Below are 21,737 nucleotides of genomic sequence, written 5' to 3' on the forward strand. Positions count from 1 at the left end.
ATACATCAGGGGTGTATAACAAACGGCTGGAACCGGCCCACAAGGAGGTTTGATCAGGCCCGCAGGATAATTTAAAAGTGAAAAAATGCACAAAAGACACGGAATGAATATTTTTAATCAGGTGCATTTCATGCAATATCCGCTAGGAATATTTGATCAGAGGAAAAGACAACAGCAGCCTCCGTCTGTCACTGAGACAGACCCAACACAGCAGACGCTATCAAGGACATGTGAATACCTTCTTACTTGTTCTTGTGCATATTTAGACCAAAACAAAGGAAAGACACATTATTTTGGTTATTCATAGCAGAGTATGGTATGATTTTTAATGGTCCGGCCCACATTTAACAAGGCCCTATGTGGCCCACAATGTGAAATGAGTTTGACAACCCTGGCCAAGAAAGCAAAATGACAAAACGACACAATCTCTTTGTGCAACTTGTCTTCAATCGAAAACGAAGTTGGCTTTGCAAACTATCTCCTGATCTCAGGATGGCATTCTGAAGGCAGGCAGTTGGAAATACTGGCGTGGTCGATGGGTTATGGGTGAGGTTGGAGTGCCGTCACATCGCCCACGAGAGACACCAACCGTCTCACCAATTATGTTCTTTTTTTTAACCTTCAGAACCTCATGTAGTCGGCTGCCTTTGACTACATATAAAAATGTCGAAATTTTTAGCAGCAGAATGGCCGAATGGTAAAACACCTCGCATGGTGAGCAGGCGAACCGAGCTGGTAAGAAGTCTCATTTCAACAAGCCTCATTTCATTTTTCAGAGTTGAAGGAAGATTGTTCTTGGGTCCTCCGTGCCACAAGAGGGAGTAACCTGCTCACCGCTGGAGTCCACCTACGAGCACAGACCTGCAGGCAACACTTTTTGCTCTTCTTCCTGTTATTTGCAAGGTGCTGAAGTCAAACTTTGGGCTAGCCTGAAAAGTAGGAGACATTTACACTCGTTCAATGCACCATCATGACTACTTTTTTTGACTTTTTTGTTTTTCTCCCCCAGGCAGCAGTAAACACGATCGGCTTCCTGCTCTCGAAAGACCCAAGACAGAGTCTATCTCCCTGGTAAGTTTCATGCCCAACACATCTTTGTCTGCACAAGAAATTGACTTGCGTGTAACTCACGGATGCCTTTCTTCTCAGGTCAGCACACCTGTCCCACGTTCTTCTCAAGAGCTGACCACTTTGCCGCCCAGCAACAAGCAGACTGCCATCCAACTTGCAACTTTTTCCTTTGCTTTTGTGATTGTCTAATCTGCAAAAGAAATAAAGCTTGATTACGAAGAACACATCAACTCGACTTCATTTTTAAACACATCACCACAATGTAACTTAAAAAAAAAATTAAACTAAATCATTTTCTGTTTCATTCTAAACTTTTTTTTCAAAAAATTTTATCCAATGTTTTTTTTCCTGGATTTTTTTTTCCCAGGCAGAAAAATCCAGGAAAGTGGGTGTGGCCTAGCTGATGATTCGCTGATAGCCGTGAAAGTGGGTGGAGCATGACGATAACATGCTGTGATTGGTGGAAGGGGAGTGGTTATGCAAATTAGGCACTCTGATTGCTGAGCTCTTCCAGAGCGTGGTTATGCGATTTTGGAGCAATCTGATTGGTCAGAAGTTAGAAAGTGGGCGTGGTTATGCAAATTGGGGTGATGGTTGTGCAAATGAGGGGCCTCACCGCGATGGGTGGATGTCAAATTGAGTGTGGTTTGGGGGCGGTCATTGTAGCACTTTTTCAAAGTCCCACTTGAGTGTTGAGCTCAGACTTGCACTTGGGTCACATCAGACAGTCTTTTCACTGTTCCAGTTGGTTTCACATGACCCAAAAGCTCGATTCCTGGAGTTTCGAATCATGCGGAGACCAACGGGAACAGTGAAATGACTGATGTGACTGAAGCGCAAGTCTGAGCTCAAGACTTCAGTCTTTGAAAAGGCTTCGAGTGAGTTGAGAATGGATTTGGTCATGATAGGCAAAGACTGGAATTCAAGTTGAACAATTTATTGGACAGAAAAGCGAACATGACAATGTAAAAGCATTTGACCAGTCAATCTTTGTGTGGGCCAGTTCAAGTTTTCAGCTAAAAACGCCTTACTATACATGGTCGTTTTTTTAGGCTAATAACGCCTGACTATACATGGTCGTTTTTTTTCAGGTTAAAACGGCTTACTATACATGGTGTTTTTTTTCGGCTAAAACCGCCTGACTATACATGGTCGTTTTTTCGGCTAAAAACGCCTTACTATACATGGTCGTTATAGTCACACAAACACTGACGACAGGCCCGAAATGGGAGCATGTGCTTGACCAGCTCATGCGTGATGTCACTGACATCTCATGACACACCAAGGGGTCATGACCACGTCCGACTTCTCTCACTGAGACAAAAACTAAGTGCCGTACTCCACAGCAACATGATCGCACTCTTCTGGTCAAGTTTTTAAATGACATTGAAGTAGGCCAAGTTAGTCATATGTATGTCGAGGTATATATATTATATATACGTGTATATATATATATATATGCATACATAGACACATTTTTAAACTAACTTGGTCCACTTCAAGGTTTAAATACATATTCCAGAAGTGCTTGATGAGAGACAGACAGGCGGGCGGGCGCACTCACCTCCACCTTGTGGTGCAACGTGACATCAGACATCAGCTCTTCAAGCACACCGCACTCAGTACTCACGCGTGTCCAAATGCAGGTCGGCGTCCCTTCCGCATGTCCTCCGAGTCTGGCGGCTGCGCCTTTGGCCCAGTCATCTGACTAATCTGGTCAGGCAGAAAAACAAAACAAAAGTGGAAAGTCACACACTGTCGTCCGTAAAAAAAGTTGTTTCTTTTTTTCTTCTGAATTTGAGTCATTATTCGCAAAGTGGCAGACTTTTACTTTCAACCCGTCCATTACCAAACGTGCCCGCACTCGCAACGCATCTGTTTGAGCGATCCACTCGCGGCTGTCTCCGCACACCTAAAGTACGATGAGCAACCTCCTTTCGACAAATCAAATGAACAAAGTCACGGGTGCATTTGTGGGAATAGTTTTGAAACAAATCTGCCCCCCCCCCCCCGATGTGAAGCCATCACACTTCCACTGCTGACAGCAGCGTTGGTGTGGAAAGCCTACAGAATAGTATTCAAGTCAAACGCTGTTCGCGATTGCTTTTTGATCGACAGCTGAGGTCGACTTGTCGGCGGCGTGCTCGCTCACTGCCCCCTTTGCTGACGTTGAGTCACAACAACAAAATGAAAGGAGCAACGTGTCGTCATCACTCTCCCCAATTGTCTACATCTATACACTCAGAGATAAACTGCAAAGTCAGTTTAAAATGTTAAAATTACTCACTGAGAACAGGGCTTGTGGACAGCGGAACAACTTGCTCATTGAACCGGATGGGGTACCGTTCTTGTGCTTGTGCTTCTTCTTCTTCTTGGTGAATTGGATGTCTTTAGTTCATATCGCCCCCTACTGTCCGGGAAACCACAAAGGCGTTTGGCAAGCAATCTGAATCTAATTTACAGTATTAGCTAAGTGTGCAAAAACACAAAACACTACATTCGGGCAGATCTTTAAGAAGCACAGATTTCAAGGGCAGCTGATCCACTGAGCTGGTGGAAATACCAAGCTTCCGTCTACCCCCGTTTGATGGTCATGGAGAGTAGATTGTGCATTGCAGCAACATCTGTCCCGTCAGAGAGGGTGTTCTCAAAGACTGGACACATTGAAGTATTCCAAGTTGAAGGATTTAGTTTTGTTGACTGCAAATTTAAAATAAAGCAAGGAGTAGCTTACGTTTATTTTGTTGCTAATTGTTGCTATTTGCAATCAGTAGAGTGCAGTATTTAGTTCACCAAGTCATTTATCCAAATGTCTGCTAAATTTGTCATAAATATTGAAAAGAAAAGCTAAAGTTAAAAGAGCCGTTTGAGATCCAAAAAGAGCCGTCTCTTTTCACTGAGCCGATCCAAATGAACCAGATCACCGAAAAGAGCCGAAAATCCCATCACTAGTGTGATGCTCGCGAGCCGAGGCCCTTCGGCACTCCGATTTCATTTTCTCTCGACAGCAAGTGGAAGTACGAGGCAAAATGGCCGCCCCTGAGGTAGATAAAAAAAGAGGAGGATGTTTTTTCTGTTTACTTCATATTCCACAAACACAACATCAATCAGAAATACCGTGTTTAGACTGGCTAGGGTGCATAGAGCAGATTATGTAAACATTGGTTTTTAATTTGACTTTAATATGTTGCAGGATGCAATCTGTTCTTCTCATAATTTTTTTAGATTTAAAAATCGCGTTTGGGGGACGTTCCAGTTTGAAGTATTTCAACACGGGAAACAAATAACGATGCATGCAACCAAAGCCATTGGCCCTACCTCGTGGACAAATCAGTCAATCCCCGCTGACAATCACTGCCAATATTTTCCCCAATTTTGTTGTCAGAATAGAATTAAGATAAAAGGACGCCAAGCAATCTAAGGTCCAACAATTCCATTACAAAAACAAATCAATAAATAAACGGTCACGTGTTTTTTGCTTTCATGTGAACTTGGATTGACTTTTTGGGCGTGCTGCTGAGCACGTAAATGTTGAGCGAGCGGCACATCTCCCATACTGACTTCCCCCCGCCCCTGCAGATATTTGGACTTGTCATAACAGGAGAATGTAATTGCCATCGGCCATTCCTGGCGCATTCCTGGCGCATTCCAAGAAAGCGTCGATGGAAGCGTGTCATGCTGGGTGACAACACAAAGTCCACGCCTCCTCCCGACTTGTCATCGAAATCAACTATGCCAAGAATGTACCCTCCTTGGACATAAAGGAAGAGAGGCAAAGACATATCAAAACCATTTTTTGATGTCCTTTCCAGACTGCGTGTGGGTCTCAGCGCACTCCTGAAAATAAAAAAAAAACATTAAAATGTTTATAACAGCTGTGACTTTCTTTTGCCTCGGAGATAAACAGTTATTTCCGCTCAGCGCCGACCGGTGCCGTCAATGGGAAAACAACACCAGCACTTTGGATCGAAACAAAAATTGGGGCAAAAAGACAGAATTGGTGTTCTCAAATCAAAGCAATTTTGCCAATAGGAAAGAATGCAACCATTCCCTACTTATATTTCCATTTTCCGAGACGATAAGACACTACTTTTTTCCCCAAACTTTGAACCAACTTTTTAGGGGCTCCCTCGTTCTGCTGGGGGACTTACGGACTTGGAAGAGTCTGATTAGGGAACGAGGTCATATGTTTAATGAAGAAAAGACGATTAAAAAAAAAAGGGGGGGGGGTTCAGTTTGGTCATGTGACATTCGTATCCTGAACCGTGATTGGTCATTACCTCAGCCCTGAGAAAATGGCCACCACCTGAGAAGGATAAAAATGGGCGGATTTTACTGCTCAATTTATCTTCCACAAACACCATATTGATCAGAATAGTGTTTTGACTAGTGAGCCAAGATTATAGTCACTTCGTCTTGGTAAAACCTCATAGGATTCATGTTGAATTAACCGTAATGCCCCTGCTTGTACTGAGCACCAAGTCCTTTTCCGACGCACATTTTTTAAGTTTATTTGTGGCCGCAAATTCCAAGAGGAAAATGTACTCACGACAGGACACGAAGAGGTCAGCATAAACAACACATTTGTTATTAACTGCACTGGCAAGATGTGCAATAAACACAGCCAGTGTGCGCACACTGTTGCGGGGGTGGGGGGCGTTGACAACAGTGACTTGGAATGACCCATAGAGTCAGAACCACAACAGGTGTTCCTCCTCAATGTGAGTCTCGTAATATTTATAACAATAATACATAAGAATAATAAAGTGACTGCTTTACAACCTTCGTGTGTAATTGCATGCATTGGATTTATCGCCGGAGCTTTTAGGGAGAAGGCGTCAGCGTGGAGACGCATCACTCGCGGGACACATTTTACACAGTGACTCCCCAAATGTGCCGTCCCTCCCTCCCTCTATCCCAGCACATTTACCATTTCACTCTTATCAACGACCAGCCGTTAATAAGCCTGACTGGACGCTAGTGCTCCCCCCGGGCTCATGACGAAAAATAGGGGAAGTGTCTATCTCAAGTCGAGCCACAAAAAAAAAAAAAAAAAAAGGACTCAAGCCCGAAAATACACAAGAAGTCTGCCATTATGGGTTTAAGATGCCATTTTAGATTCATTTTTGGTGAAAATGTGCACGTTAGCATAACCAGAACGTTTCTGAAAAGTCTATTATTTTGCTTTAATAGCAGTCATTTTGGTGTTGATTGGTAACATCCCCTGGAATCATTTCAAAATTCATCCCGTGAAGCTAATTTGACCTAGCAGCATGAAATTTGGCAGGTGCGTCTTCCATGAATAGACCCACCCAAAAGTCTCAAGAACTCATGGCTGAAAAGGCACAGGGAGTCAATTATTTCGGTCTGAAGTGGTCATTTTAGGAAGGCTACCATTCAAAAGCAGTAGGTCTCTTGCCTCAGAGGGTTTAAAGTTGGGAGGTTCAAGATGATTCGGCTTCCTTGATTGGTATTCAGCAACAAGCATAAAAAGTCAAGATAGGAGCGTTTTTTTTAAATCAAAACATCTATTACAGCAACTGATCCCAGCTTTGAGCGCTGTGTGACGCTAACCTGCTAGCATTTTGGACTGGCTAGCTTTTCAAATCAATAATAATGGGTGACGACGCTGTGTCAACAAAGCAGTTTAGCTGCTAAAATATGAGGTCAAAGCTAAATGAAGGAAGTTTGTCGGGAAGTTTGCCTAACTTGAAAAGAATGCCGTCCATCTGCGAGAGTGTCGCGTGTCTTTGAGGCACAGAAAAGGCCCTGTGTTCTGGTTTTGATGTCCTGACGTCTTTGAGGTGCTTCCAGGAAAGGATGCACAACTGCACAGACATTTTCAGTTCATGAGTCTTGCAGTCGACTTGTATCGTTCCAATTCGTGGTCATTTGATTGTTTTCGTTTGGGTTGGCACTCCATTGTTTCTCCAAAAGAACTGTAAAACAACAAATGTTGGGGTTTTTTTTATGCTAATTTGTTCCAGGCCGTCACAAACAATATGAATGAATGGGCATCGACACACAATTACGAGGTATGTGCCATCACGCGCAAAGTACGCGCGCAGACACACACACACATTTTCACATGATCCTGATAAAAAACACATGATTGACATTTAACCATCCTCAAAAGCCAAATGGGGATTTGGCCTGTTGTCAAGTAATGAGTCTTAAATCAATCTGACAGTCACGGACATTGTTACTCGCTTGGAAGCGCCCCCTGTTGAGATGAGGAGAATGGCCAGGTTTCAGTCAAGGAAAAGTGGGGTACAGTAAACCACAGCTAGGTCCCTACCTCGTGCGAATAGCAAAAAAAGGCATCGGAAGCCCAACACAGTTCTGTACTGATCTGACGTTTGACCTCAGCTAATCTACGCTTATATCATGTTTAAATGTTAGAAAGGGACTCAGTGGTGAACAATAAACCCTGAATTAGGAAGATCATTCAAGCAGAAAACAGTTCAGTAAACTGTAAAACTCTGACATCATATTAATTAGCCCTGTTTGCCTGTGACATAGTATTTAGTTAGAAGGATCCGGGAATGTTGTGAACTCGACTTTCCCGGAGCTTCTGCTCCAGACAGATACATCGGGAAGGACTTTTTTCTTTGTTGCTCCTTTTAAGGAAGCAAATGACTCAGAGCGGAACCATCAGTTAGTCTTTATGGGGGCGATCAAGTTCTCGTTTTCATCATTTTATTTTACTTGAGCTTTGACGCAGCACCTGTTGTTAAAACCCGAGCTTGCTCGGGAATGTGACCGACTTGTGCACAAATTCCTACTCCTTCTGACAGTGGTCCCATAAATCCTCCTTAGAATTTTTTTTGGGGGGGATATCATAATCAGACATCACAGGAACTTTCTGGCCTATCTCAGGTGATGCTGTTTCACTACTAAGTCAAAACACACCACAGCTGACTGCACACCAAAGCTGCCTGTTGCTAATTGGTTGCAATTTGTACTCAATTCAAACAATGCTACAGGTTCAGACATTCCCCGGCCGTTCTCCCATATTAGGGGTGAATGGCAGTGAGACATGATGACGCACGCCTGACACGCATCCAAGGTTTTTTTGTTTTGTTTTGTTTTTATAGGGAACTTCCAGGAGCGACGAATGCAAATAGGCTTTTATTTTGCAATAACTTCCACCTAGTGAAAAGGTCTGGAATGTGATTGATGTATGTCGTAAAATTCACCTGCACCTGGATTTGAGATACAGTACATCTGTTTGACTTAGAAATATTTACATTTTTACATTCCTTAAGCTAGTATATCCTTTCATATACTGTACTTTTTATTAACTATCACGTAAAATATATATATATATATTGAAGTTATCACTTATATATGTTATATGTTTAGCTTAGGGGGGCCCGGTAGTCCAGTGGTTAGCACGTCGGCTTCACAGTGCAGAGGTACCGGGTTCGATTCCAGCTCCGGCCTCCCTGTGTGGAGTTTGCATGTTCTCCCCGGGCCTGCGTGGGTTTTCTCCGGGTGCTCCGGTTTCCTCCCACATTCCAAAAAACATGCATGTCAGGCTGATTGGACGCTCTAAATTGTCCCTAGGTGTGAGTGTGGGCGTGGATGGTTGTTCGTCTCTGTGTGCCCTGCGATTGGCTGGCAACTGATTCAGGGTGTCCCCCGCCTACTGCCCGGAGATGGCTGGGATAGGCTCCAGCACCCCCCGCGACCCTAGTGAGGATCAAGCGGTTCGGAAAATGGATGGATGGATGTTTAGCTTAAAACTTTGTATCATAGACAGGTCGACTTTGACTATTAGGTCTCTGTCCTGAACATCCGCTACTTAAAACAAAGAATGTAGTGTGAAGTTGGGGTCCTATTTCCCCTTGAGTGATGAACAGCCCCAAGTGTCTTCTTTTGCGTCGTCTCCCACCTCGGGAAAGTTCCTGAAGGCTGTCAAGCTCCCTTGAGGAGGAACTCTTATCTCGAGATTTGTGCACAGCAGATATGGTCTGTACTTTGTCAAAATGCCAAGATCGAACTTTGCTTGACTTTCTTTGTTTCTGATTTTTACATCAGGGGAAGGACTGCCCGACCTTAATTAACATAATTAACATACTATGCCGATATACACGTGTGACTGTAGTTGCTCGGGACTTCCTGATGAAATCTGAGACTCACAGGAGCCCGAATCGATTCGTGTTGTTTCACACTTGTGCCCTGAACGTTCAGTAAAACATCTTGCAAGAACTTCTCCATTACCAGCCTCTGATTTTCGCACATCAACTCAGCCCGAATCAAACGAACACGCGGAGGACCTGGGGAAGTGGAGAACGGTGAAGGGATCCCGCCGTGTCCACAACAACACGCTTCCCCCTGCTTGATCTCCTCCAACAATATATAGATATATATTTCTTTGCTGCTTCACATTCAGGCGTGTGGCGTCCATTTTGACTCAAGCTAGTTGAACAAACATGACTCATTCTAAATACAGCATAATGTACATACAAGCGGTCAGAAAACAAGAAAAAAATCAATTGGCAACGTTAAGACTTCTGTAACTTCATAAATATGTATGGATAAACTTGCCCCGCCGTCTCGTCCAAAGCGCTGTCCTTCAAAACTGAATAAAACCGTTCTGGGATCACACGGTGTGGAAGAGTGGGCTACCAATAAACTTTCCTGGATTTGTGTTCTGTCGCTCTCGTGAAACGTCATCAACTGGGGACGACGTCCCGTTCCAATCGAAAGTACGCATAAATCGAGAATGCAGAGAATACACGGATTTTGTACTGCTAGTTTAAATCAAGGATACGTCCATCGGTCGGTGACTTGGCTCGGAAAATATCCCATCCGTTCCCAAGCATTTCATGTTGCTATCAAACTGCCTGAGAAGAAGATTCACGTCTTAAAGTGTTCCCCCCTTTTATGGAAATATGTCATAACTCTGTGGGAAGTTCACAAGTACTGTACAGTGAGTTACAGATTTGCGCTCTTGTGAAGTACGTTTTATCGAGTAGTTGCTTTAGAAACTGAAATCTAGTAAATCTACCTTTGTCTTTAACTTTGCATCAGGGATTCCTGTTTGGCTCCACTTGTGAGCAGAGGTTATAGGCCGCCGCAGGTTGAAAATAAGAGCGTTTTAATGCTTCAAATAATGAAAATAAAATTTAAAGCGTTAACCAGGAGGTTAACAGCCCTTCGCAGTGTATTCAACAAAGTGGCAAGTTATATTTGGGCTTATACTGTTTGTGGGCTCCAAGTTTTGACACAGTTGCACATTGTGTACATTTCAGTCAGAAACCTGCAAAATCTAAAAGTAGCATCCAAGACCATTTTTTTCCCTTTCTTGTCATTCCTTAGCTCGGTGTTCATTCAATTACTTTTGGAAAGCAACTTTTATGGCAGAGGTTTATTTTGTAAAGGAGGGTGAGGAAGGAAGGAGCAGGAGTTTGTGATGAGGAAAAAATGGTGCAGGAGTTCGTGATGAGCAAAAAATGGTGCGCCACCAAATGATATATTCAAAAATGTACATGACTTTTGGAAAAAAAAAGTACAGTTATCACGCCGATGAGTTCTAACGCACTCACACATCACACACACACAATTTCATTCCAATGTTTTCCAAAATGTAAATAAAAATACAATAAAGCCCTGGGATGTTTTAAAGAAATACAAACTATTACATGCAGGATGGTTGACAGTTGAATTTGTCCACACAAAATTTAAAAAAAAAAAAGAAAACAGGAGAATTCTTCTGCCCTTCAAAGTTGTCACATGAACAGAAAGCTGCATGGTTTCAGTCCTTTATTCACTAGAATATAGATCGATAGGAAATCAAAGGAAACTGCTATTAATGACAAGTTCAGTGGACTCGCTAGCCTTTACAAAGAGCACAAATGTTGAGATGCCTCATGGTGACGCCCTCTTCTTGCCCCAAAATAAATTACAGTTGCCAAAACCAAATGCACTGATCAAGTTTGTGGGGGTTTAGGGCTGGGAGTTGGTAGAGGGCCAGGTGCAGAACAGCTGACGGGATAGACTGGTTGAATAGGCTCCAGGTTCTGGGGCTAGACGGTTGACCCTCAGGTTGTTGTGGCATCCGGAGAACGCAGGAGATGAGGGTTGGGGGGAGAGGGGGGGCAACTGTACAGTGAATACAAAGGTCCTGAAGTAGAAACTGCAGTCTTAACATGTGCCATACTTTAAAATGTAGAGGAAAAACACCCTTTATGCTCATCAATATGATGAGCAGAAAAGTCCCAAACCAAAGCTTTGAAGTCTTTATTTTTGCTAGTGGGGGGAGAGAGCAGGTGAAGGAGGGAAACGTAGAGGAGAAACTCCAACACAAACAGGAGGAGCAAGAGGAGGAAAGGACTCCATTGATGACGCAGATTGGCCGGTGGGAGGGGAGACACTCTGGCACTGGTGTGGTGTGGGGGGTGATTATTTCCTGGAGCTACACTTCTAATATCCAAAAGTTACTGGTCTGGAGGGACCACGTTGGTCAAAAGGGGTGTCCGTAGAGATGCCTGGAGAAAAAAATGCCTCCAAAGTGGCATTTCTGCAGGCCGTCTCAAGGGGGTGGCGCTATGTGCTTCCCGCGGTCTGGTTCTCTGCTCCCTCTGAATTAGCTGCAGGTGGACAAAATGGCCTCAGTTAAAGAAGGGGATATTTGTGCAAAAAGGACGACAAAAAAAAAGTAGAGTCACTGACTCGTCGCAGCAGCTGAGGCCGAAGCGGAGGCGCCTCCTTCCTCATCGCTGTCGTCCTCGTTGGATTGCGGCACTTCGGCCTCGGGGATGGTCGTCACGGGGGCTTCGGGCTCCTGCTCCGCGCGGCTCTTGAGGGCCAAAATCCGGTGATGCAGCGCCGCCGCTAGCTGACCTACGTCCTTGGAACTACCCTGAGGAACACAACGGGATCATTGAGTAGTGAAGCATCTTTGGAGACAACAGCATGAAGGCGTGAAATTTTGTTGCATCCGTGCTTTGATTGAGGGGAAAGTCAAACTATCTGGTGGACAACAAAAAGCCATTCTGGGTGTTCATAGCGTACGCCGGTCTCGACCTAATGTATATTACGTCCTAGAAGTGTTTTTCACACAAAGATTTACTGTAGTTATGTATTTACAACTGTGTTTACAGAGGTCAGTGATCAAGATTACGGGGAGTTGTGATCCACCAAAAATCGGGTAGCATCGGTGTCATACGAACGGAACTGTCATAAACCGATGACTCCCCCCAGGGGTCGAATATGTCATCTTGTATGTAGGGGAGTCTACCGATGCTACTGCAGTAGTAATAGTGAGGTGATATTTCTTTCAAAAACATGTATATAATACAATTTTAAAAAACTGTATGTTTGACAGTAGCCGAGTTTGCTTTCTCGTGCCGGTGAACATGAAATTTCTTATCTCAGGGCCACTGCAAACCAAGGACCCGCTGTACATTGAAGCCATTTCAATGACAAGGCACTTGTGTAGAAATCAGAAATCATTTTTCTGCGTTTCAATTATGTGGAAAGTAGCACCATCTGTTGGCCAAACTAAAAGCCAGTATTTGACAGTCTCACCTGTTGCAGTTGCACGTCTCAAAGAGTTTGGGGCTGTCAGTCTTATACTGCACACCCTGGGGGCCAAAATGGGCAACCAGTGGCAGGACAATGGCCAATCAATTGGGGGGGGGGGGGGGGGGGGTGACAAAAACGATCATTGCTTTCAATTAAATAATGTCATTACTGTGTGCCTCGCGAGCCGGGCAGTGGCCAAAGACGGGGGGACCTTGGCGGTCCGTTCCCTGGGTACAGAATCCCCCTCACAAGACAAATTCATACACAGTGAGGTGCGGGGATATGGCGGGCCAAGAGTGGAGACCGACGTCTGTAGCAACTCTCCGACCAATCAACAGCTTGGTGAAACGTACCGATATTAGGAAGACCTTGACCCCCTGGTCCTCTGTGTCTGTGGCGGTGACCCGTACACTCTTGTCGCTTGCCTTGTCCACCTGCATCTGGGGCCAAAGTTTAGTGTTGAGGATCAACCGGAGGCTGCCCTGGGTCCTCATCACTGGTTGGAGGCAAAACAAGACCTTGTTTGGCCATCAAACATCATCAACGGCGTCCTGTCAAACGCGTAGCTAATCGCACACTCATGTTGCTTGCGTTTACCGAGACGCGACTGTAGCGTGCCGTCGTCCGTCGACGCCATGTCATTGAGCCTGAGAAGGCCCCGCCCTCGCTCTATCCACGACTGTGCCGTCTTCTCAAAGATGTACAACTTGCACTGCATCTGAATTTCCAGACAAAGCAAACTCACTCGTTGATGTGCCAAAATGTCCAATCAACCCTCTGGAGTACCTGTAAAACATTGCTTTCTGATTCTTCCCCGGTTTTTACGTCCACTTTCTCTAAGATGCACTTCTTGGCTGTGGCTTTGGTGTAGGCTGCGGCAGACTCCTCCAAAGACTCCGACACGCTGTTCACTGCTGAAGAGAGCGCACACTGTCAAGCGTCGAGCTAATGTCCGTTTTCCCGCAGTTTTGAGTTCTGACCACACGCACACACAAACTACAAGACAATATATTTGGTCTTGTTGTCGAGTTGGGTAATGGATAGCGACAGGCTGGAAAGCCGTTTACAGGGCGAAATTTGCGACTGGTTGCGGGACCATTGAAAGTTTGTTCCCCGCGGACTGCCTGTAAATTCAACTTCCTCTCCAGGGACCACAAAGCCTTCTTTTTCCGAGATGTATTTTTGCAGTTCCAAAACCCACAACAAGAACATAAATCACTGCGTATAAGGTAGTCACCCTTCTCTGCGGTGGCCTCCTGTGATGGGAGCTCTGAAGCCTCTGGAACCTCTTTACTATCATCACTGGGGGTCTCGCCCTTGGGAGGACTCTTAACATGGGAGAAAAAAAAATGGCACAGCCACATGGGAAATTAGGGCATTGTCCAACATGGCTGACTATACAAACAAGCTGTCCGCCCTCACCAAAACTCGTTCAGACATGTTCTGCCCAAACACAAATTTGGCCCCGCTGTCTGCACTGTTTGCGGCATTATTTGAACTGAAAAGACAGAACAGATGAATGCATTTATGCAACAACAACAATGATAATAATCATCGTCGTCATCATCATCAAGACACAATAAGTGCTAATACCTTGGGGTAGAGATGTACTGCAAGAAATAATTGGTGCCCTCTGATTGACAGTCTCCTGGACTGCAGTCCTTTGATTTTTCTTCTGTACTGTTCTGGTCCACCTGGGAAGAAGGCACAGGAGGAATCAGTCGCTTCTGACCATCCTTCAAGACACAAGTCTAAAATGGGGTATTAAACACACTTGACAAAAAAGCAATCTGTCTTAATTTTAATTCAACAGAGGTCTGATAGTTGGATGCCTCTAAAAAAATGATGCTGATCGATGACTCCGTGGCACGGGGTGAATCGCATCGTTTTCCCTCCCCCGTTCTGCTGAGAAAACGGTCAGCGCCGACAATCTTAAGTGTTAAACCTTTTCACTAACTACGACAGCCCACCAGGACTGTTGCCGCACACAACTGGAGGAGCGACTGATTGTGTTGAATGCTTCTTACCTAAATTCATCACCAAGTTATGTTTAACGCAACATCCCAACTTCATTGGAATTGGGTTTGTAGTTTGTCGTGTAGCGTGTGGGAGGTGTCAACGCAAGGGAGGTGGTTGTGGCTCACGAGAACCCACCTTCGCTCTGTCTTTGATATTCTGACCAAATACAAAAGAATTTGCTACATCTCCTTCGTCCTTCTCGGTTCCTCCTTCATCTTTGACGCTACTCGGGCCGCGTTCCTCATTTTCGTGTTTCTGAAAAGAGCGGGAATGAAAAAAAACTTAACAAGTGGGACCGGGGCGAAATAATTTCCCGGATTTGCCTGCAAAAGGTACCAGTGATGCGTTTGGGGCGGCTGAGTGCTCTGTGTTGTTCAGGAAAAGGGACTGGGGTGCGGAAGGGCCGTCTGACGACTTCTTCACTCCGTTGGTTCCGCAAGTGGAGTCTGAACAGAAGGATAACTTGTAAACTCAACAAAAGCGTGTGCAAAGATGTCAGCCAAAGTAACAATGACGTTGGAGGAAATGTGATTTATACAATACATACTGGATTCTGTGTGGGATTTGGGGGGCGGCGCTTGAAGAACCGCAGGGCGAAGAACGCTGCGTTGTTGCTCTTTCGGTTTCTGACTCGGGACGCCTGCAAGAACAAACACGAGTGCTTTTAACTCAGATGATGAGTTGCCATGCTAAAACATTTGTTTCTTGATTTGAATTTAAATCCCAAAAAGCCTGATTTCCACCAAGAGGAAAAAACTGCTACGCTTGGGTATGAATGTGGGGGGGAGCTAAACACTGCTATTGGTTGTTTTTAGAGGATTTGAAACCTTTTATATGTTATTTTTCATTGGCAAAGCTTGCGAGTGAGCATTTCATCTGGAATGTTGCATTGCCATTCACAGGCAACTCAACATTTATTTACAAAAAGGTTACAAATACTGTCCCTGCAGTTGACGAAATAAACACTGCCCGGTCACTATTTGTGGATTCTTTTTGTACCATTTTGGAGGGAACCAAGTGGCAGAAATTTGGATTAAGGCAACATGCAGCACAAACCTGAACTGGGCGCCTGCCCGTGTATGAGAGTCGGCGGCTTTAGTCGGAACCCAACTGGCTTCTCCTCTGCCGACGCCCGAAAGCAGGTGAAGGGACAGAACATAAAACATACATCGGTTACATCACAACTTGTGTTCTTTTGCACCTCTCTGAGCCACTTGAGTCTGTTAGTTACCACAGCAACACTCAGTCATTTATAACATTTTGCTCTGTTCAAGCCAATGCTAATTTGGATTCAACATTTGTCTTAAAATGTGGCAGTGATCCAGACACCAAAGACAGAAAGAAGAAAAAAAATACAAGCTGTGGTTCGGTTCTTTCAGTCATCCTGACCCTTTTGCCCTGTTGAGAAAACGTTTTGGGACTGTTAACGACTTTTCACTGATCTGCCAAACAACTGACGAGTGTAATTTGGTAGCTTGGTGTTGAAGCGCTGCCGCCATGGGTCAAAGTACAAACCATGCTGTCGTTTGTCTACTTTTTGAGACTCTGAGCTCAAAAAATAGCCACCCACCTCGTTGTCCTGGTAACACCAATATCAGAGGGTGAGTAGTGGCTAATTTACATGGGATGGGACCTCCCCCTCAAACCTGACACATTTCCAGTGCGGGATAGAACCGAAATTGTTGAACTGATCTGTTTTCTCAGTTTTAAAAACCCACATCTCCCTCAACGGGTCACAGAAGGGTTGACGGAGCATTCTTCCCCCGTTTCATTATTGATCGGGCCCCTTTTTTTAAAAACAAGAAGTCATTGCGAAAGCTCACCTGGCTCAGAGTCAGAGTTCCCAGTAGGAGACTGGCAGAAACTGGGGGGCATGAATACATTGTTCTTGGGAACTGCAAAGGAGTCGTGAGAAAGCCTCAGCATACAAATCAACTCTGTGTGCTACAAGCAAAACAGCAACAAAGTTGTCACCCGAGTGGAGCGGCGGGAATGATGAAGTCCTCTCCCTTTTTACTGGAGGAAAGTAGTTCGTCTCGTCTTTATCTGAATCTGAAAGATCAAATTCGATGAACAATTTTGTCACATTGGCAAAGCAATCGGCCTCTTTCGACGTTCGACTTTACCTTCTCCATCCTCTGCACTTGAGCCCTCTGCAGATCGCTGTAAGATACACACCAAGCTTAGTTTGAAACAATCACAAGACAAGGTCAGCTTTATTAAAAGAAACAAACAAAAAAAATCTGACCAGCTTAAAAATATACTATACATCGGGGGCAATCGTGACTAAAAGTGAAATATGTGCCTGAGAAGCCCTCTGGCGGAGCCTTGTTTATACTTCAGTCAGTGGTGAGGAATGTGCTTCGCGCCTTCTTCAAAGGCATTCTTATTTTAGCTCGCAGAAAGCGCTTCATCATCTTTGAAGAAGCACTCACCTTCTGAGTTTTGTCTTTTTGGAAAACAAATACAGGAGGCGCTATGGCAGGCTTGTCTGTCGGGAGAAAAAAAAAAAAAGACTTTAATCATCCACATACAATGATGAATCCACACTCCGCATCAACAGTGGGGTTCAGCTTAGGATGGCAACATTTTCATTACAAGGGTACTGATGGACTCAACTCTACTTCGGAGGTAAGAGGGGTTATTTTGGGGTCAAATTTGAAATATTCAGAAGTAGCCCCCCCCCACGTCGTTTTAGTAGTTTTCAAACAATTGTATAATAAGAGCACAAATGTGACCCCTAAACAAAAACAAACCAAAAAATATAAATGTCCTGGGTGGCAGCAGTGGTCGCATTTGTCCACATATTGATTATCAGTTTCTCCCATTATTGGTTCAATTGTGGTTTATTGAATGCTCAGTCTATGCGTTTTTCCATTGGGAAGATTTCCTCAATCGTAGATATCAACTGGTCCTTTTAAGCCTCCGTAGGAACCGTGGGGGTATTTGTGAAATTCATCACAGCACTGGCTTTCGTCAGTGGATTAATTAATAAAGTACAAGTAGCAAAGATAAACCTCGATTGCCTCTGGTTACATTGTGCTAATAAATCATGATGGCGGTTCAGATGCTGACAAATGGACCATTGGGCACCTGTGCAAAATCTCCTGTTATTTTATTATTATTATACTTGCAGTGGTGTGGAACTACACCACATCGTAACAAGAGCTGCCGAAAAATGCTTCATTTGCGCCGCCACTCACCCAAAACCGCCACGCCAAATAAGTATGTGCAATTTATACCTCAGTTTGTGGTTTGTTGTGTTCGAGAGCTACATAAATGTCGTTTTCAGGGATGCGGCACTCAGGTCAGTTTTGTTTACTGGCGGGATAAGAAAGATAAATCCTATTGATTTAAAGTTGCGTAGGAATCTGGGTGATGGTTTCAAGGCATGGAAATGACGCCAAGTCTCAAAAAACACAAGGCAGCCAGCCCTTTTATATGTCCACACCGTCCATCCATTTCAGAGAAGTGCAACATCAAGATGGTAGTGTCAAGTGAAGTGTGTGGCACACACGTTATTTTTAATGTTTCCAATTCTATTGCGTAAGGGGGAAAAAAAAATAAAGGACTGCGGTCCGTGGTAAGTACGTGCCTAAAAGAAGTCAACAACCATTTCAACAGTTTCAAACAGCAGTAAAACGCACCCTACGAGAACCAATAGCAGAAATTCTGCCAATGTTACTCTCGGCATAACACAATGCACTTTTACACCACAGCCACAAATGAACATATTGTTGAATTAAAGCTGCAAACAGATCCTGTCCAGTGAATCAGAGAAATCACTCGTCCTTAAAAAGTTCAACTCAACGAGCGCAGAAGGAAGATTATTGGCGTGAAGAGCAGTGCGGGCGGTAGTGTGGGTGAATGGTTAGCATGTTGGCCGGCCTCACAGTGCAGAGGTACAGGGTTCGATTCTAGGCCCCGGCCTTCCTGTCTGGAGTCTGGATGTTCTCCCCGTGCCTGCTTGGGTTTACTCCGGGTACTCCCGTTTCCTCCCACATTCCAAAGACGTGCGTGTCTTTCTTTGTCAGAATTATAAATGGCATAACATTTAAGTAGTGTCGAGATTAACACACATACATATTGGAGGCTGTTAGAAGCACAGCAGACACCCTCGTAAACACAACGACATTGCATGTCTATTTGTGTGTGACCTGCATTGGTATCAGGTAACAACAGCACCTCTATCCAAGTTATCTCATTTTGACTAACTCGAGCATCCTCCAGAGGCCATCCAGCAAATAGACAGCGCCACCCAGTTGTACGGCGATGGTAAAGGGGCGAGTAGGGGAACATCGCTCAGGGTTGTGACGGTTCCACAAACGTCTTTGGCGACACTGTTGACACCGCACGCCGAGCGTAACCAGAAGAACTCTTGAGGCGTAACATTTAGTCACCAAGACAGCTAAGAATAAGTCAGACGACTTTACCCGCCTAAAAACGTCAACTGAACCCCAGCCGGCCGTTGACAACATGGGGGGAGCAAAAAAAAAAGGTCTTAAGTACCCACTCGCACGGGCGACCTGATATGTACTGGCTGGTTTCACATAAAGCAGCACCTACAACGACAATATACCAGCAAATAAATATGAAGTGTCTATTATGTCTGCATAACAAACTGGCCATGAATAGCCGGGTGCTAGCATTGTGCGATAAAACCGCTAACTACAACGTTAGCATTCGAGGGCGTTCCGAAGCGTTCCAGCTATTAGCCGGATCCAAAGCCTCTAGCCGCGTTAGCTTGTTTGCTAACAGTGTAGCCTTGGAAACGCCGGGAAGCACTCGTGCAACATCAACCGGCACCCAACAAGCCATCGGCCTGTGTCTTATCATCCTCTAGCGAAGTACAAACGCCGCCGAAGGCGCCGATCGGAAGACGGCAGTGCGTGTTTTTGTGTTCCTCTCTCTCCCCGCTACACACGGCTAAGCGACTCACCTTCGTTCGCCAAGTCCGCCATTTTACTTCGACGCACACACACCCACAAGCCACCGCGCAGATAAGACAGGCGCAGCGCAGGCCGGGAGAGGGAGCGCTCACTCGGCCGCCGTCGACGAGCTCTCGCGTCCCGCCTGCATCTGCATTCGTCTGCTTTCGTCTGACTGCGTCTGCACTCGTCAGCCTTCGTCGACGAGCTCACGCGTCCCGCCTGCATTTGCACTCGTCGGCCATCGTCTGCTTTCGTGTGAGCGCCACAGCAGAACAAAATTATACAATCCAAATGAAATTAGTTTAAGTCAAGTCAAGTCAAGTCAACAGTATTTATAGAGCACTTTCAAACAGCCATCGCTGCATACAAAGTGCTGTACATGGAGCAATTTAACATGCTTAATTATATCATTCTTCCAAAATTCTATACAACCCTTATTTATATCCATTTTTTTCTTGCTGATGTCAATATTATTTATTTAAAATTATTTTGATGATTCTTAGCACGTCTGCTTCACATTTCCAAGGTTTGTGGTTCAAATACTTGCATGTATTTCCAAAAATAAAGTTAAACAAAAGAAACGAACCCAAAACAAAAATTGGTTCTTATAGTTTTGCACAGGTTTAAATTGTACAAATGTAGTTCACACCGCTGAACCACTAGAGGGAGACATTTTTAAAACTGAGGGTTTGTCTCTTCCAGTCAGGGCGGGTCACTTTATTCGGAACCAAATGAGATCCAACGTATTAAAATATGCGGCCATTGTGCATGATAACTCAACAAAGAACTTCCTCAAAAACACAATTTCTTTCCTAGGTTTATGTAACCAAGACGGATAGTGACTGGAAATAATGAAAAATACCACAAATTATTCTAAAATCTACATTTAAAAAAACACACGCACACACAATTATGAGCAGCAGTGTGCGTGTTAATGTATTAGTTTGACTTAATGAATGAAAAACAAATGGCCACTTTCGGAGAATAAATTGTAATGTAAGAGAACACGGTCTCATTGTTCACATTACTATGAGGACAAAGTAAAGCAAGTCTTAAGTGCTGAGCAAGCACGCACGAAAAAACAAAAAAAACCCTTGCAAGTCTTACATGATTGCTCAAGTTTGGTAAAAGAGAACCAATACAAACAAAACCAAAAATGACATTTCACAAGAGTTGACATTGCGCAAAGCCAAAAGGCCCCGAAGGCTTCCAGAAAGAATGAGACTTGTCATTTTCCTTCAGGCGCGACCACAACAAGCCGCTGCTTGTGTTTAGCGCTTGTCTTATCTTCTGTCAGGAGCGCTTGCTTTGTGCTTGGAACCGTAACACTTAATTCATTTCTTTTCCCATCCATCAGCACGATGTCAGCGTCCGCAGCATTAAACCTGACAGCAAATTCTCCCTTTCATAAAGACATTAAATCTTAATGCAATGTGTTCTTGGAGTAACGTGCCACATTTCTGTTTCTTGAATAGTATTTTGTTACAATGGTGTTGTTTGTCAGACAATAAATCAACAAAACGACAAAAACAGTGAAACATGAACAAACATTTAAAATTAATTAACTAGCCTCCAAAGAAACTATCAAAACATGACGAATGAATAATCTCTTGAATTCTTGAAAGGCGGCACCAGCACAATCATCCATCCATCCATTTTCTAATCCATTTATCGTCACAAGGATGGTGGGCGTGCCGGAGCCTATCCCAGCTGTCTTCGGGCAGTAGGTAGGGTACACTTTGAACCGATTGCCAGACAATCGCAGGGCACACATAGATGAACAACCATTCGTGCGCATACTCACACCTCAGGACAATTTCGAGTGTTCAATCAGCCTGCCATGCATGTTTTTGGAATGTGGGAGGAAACCGCAGTACCCGGAGAAAACCCAGGCAGGCACGGGGAGAACATGCAAACTCCACACAGGAAGCCTGAATCAAACCCTGCACCTCTGCACCGAGAGGTCGACGCGCTAGTCGGTCAACCACTGACTGTGCGCTCAGCAAAATCAGTCCATCAAAACACGGTCTTGCTAGAGGTTAAGTTAGATAAAGGAGCTGCCTTCTGGCTATAATTCTTGATGAACCTTCGCTCAAAAGTGGCAAACCCTAGAAACCGTTCCAATTGTTTCCGGATTAGGGTTAGCTAACCCTAACCCAAACACAAACAGAACATGTCACT

The 21,737-nt window shown here is 44.5% G+C and overlaps 1 protein-coding gene and 1 long non-coding RNA gene across 6 annotated transcripts; both read right to left on the minus strand.

Moving 5' to 3' along the window:
* Positions 1-97: 97 nt before the first annotated feature.
* LOC147195291 (uncharacterized) lies at positions 98-9,751 on the minus strand. Of its 4 annotated transcripts, none has more exons than XR_015102833.1 (5): positions 9,625-9,751; positions 3,359-7,010; positions 2,702-2,784; positions 1,132-1,261; positions 98-929 (listed from the first exon to the last, which is right to left on the minus strand). It is a non-coding gene; the product is annotated as an uncharacterized LOC147195291 (long non-coding RNA). The 4 variants fall into 4 exon arrangements; XR_015102834.1 differs by having other exon boundaries at positions 3,359-4,908; positions 9,625-9,748; XR_015102835.1 differs by lacking the exon at positions 9,625-9,751 and having other exon boundaries at positions 3,359-3,481; positions 4,862-9,615.
* A 1,078-nt stretch (positions 9,752-10,829) lies between these two features.
* On the minus strand, positions 10,830-19,671 carry ranbp3b (RAN binding protein 3b). 2 transcript variants are annotated; one of them, XM_086129896.1, is made up of 17 exons: positions 19,565-19,671; positions 17,061-17,116; positions 16,752-16,788; positions 16,600-16,677; positions 16,449-16,520; positions 15,682-15,747; positions 15,173-15,265; positions 14,962-15,071; positions 14,761-14,880; positions 14,200-14,300; positions 14,029-14,104; positions 13,844-13,934; positions 13,393-13,517; positions 13,204-13,324; positions 12,960-13,102; positions 11,752-11,941; positions 10,830-11,669 (listed from the first exon to the last, which is right to left on the minus strand). In XM_086129896.1, exons 1-17 carry the CDS (start codon positions 19,584-19,586, stop codon positions 11,626-11,628), a joined length of 1,545 nt encoding a protein of 514 aa, XP_085986022.1. In that variant the 5' UTR covers positions 19,587-19,671; the 3' UTR covers positions 10,830-11,625. The 2 variants fall into 2 exon arrangements, with proteins under 2 accessions (XP_085986022.1, XP_085986021.1); XM_086129895.1 differs by having other exon boundaries at positions 13,393-13,520; positions 19,565-19,670.
* Between the last annotated feature and the right edge of the window lie 2,066 nt (positions 19,672-21,737).

Source organism: Hippocampus guttulatus, chromosome 14 (assembly GCF_054856545.1).
Source record: "Hippocampus guttulatus isolate MCC_2025c chromosome 14, RoL_Hgut_1.0, whole genome shotgun sequence".
NCBI lineage: Eukaryota > Metazoa > Chordata > Actinopteri > Syngnathiformes > Syngnathidae > Hippocampus > Hippocampus guttulatus.

What these genes read in the sequence shown, in the direction of transcription:
- ranbp3b (XM_086129895.1), bottom strand. Translation starts at nt 19,586, where the DNA reads ATGGCGGACTTGGCGAACGAAG. An exon ending in CGGGCAGGCGCCCAGTTCAG is followed by an intron (nt 15,266 to 15,681) that starts GTTTGTGCTGCA and finishes TTGTTCTTGCAG; the next exon opens with GCGTCCCGAGTCAGAAACCG. An exon ending in CAGTACATCTCTACCCCAAG is followed by an intron (nt 14,105 to 14,199) that starts GTATTAGCACTT and finishes CTGTCTTTTCAG; the next exon opens with TTCAAATAATGCCGCAAACA.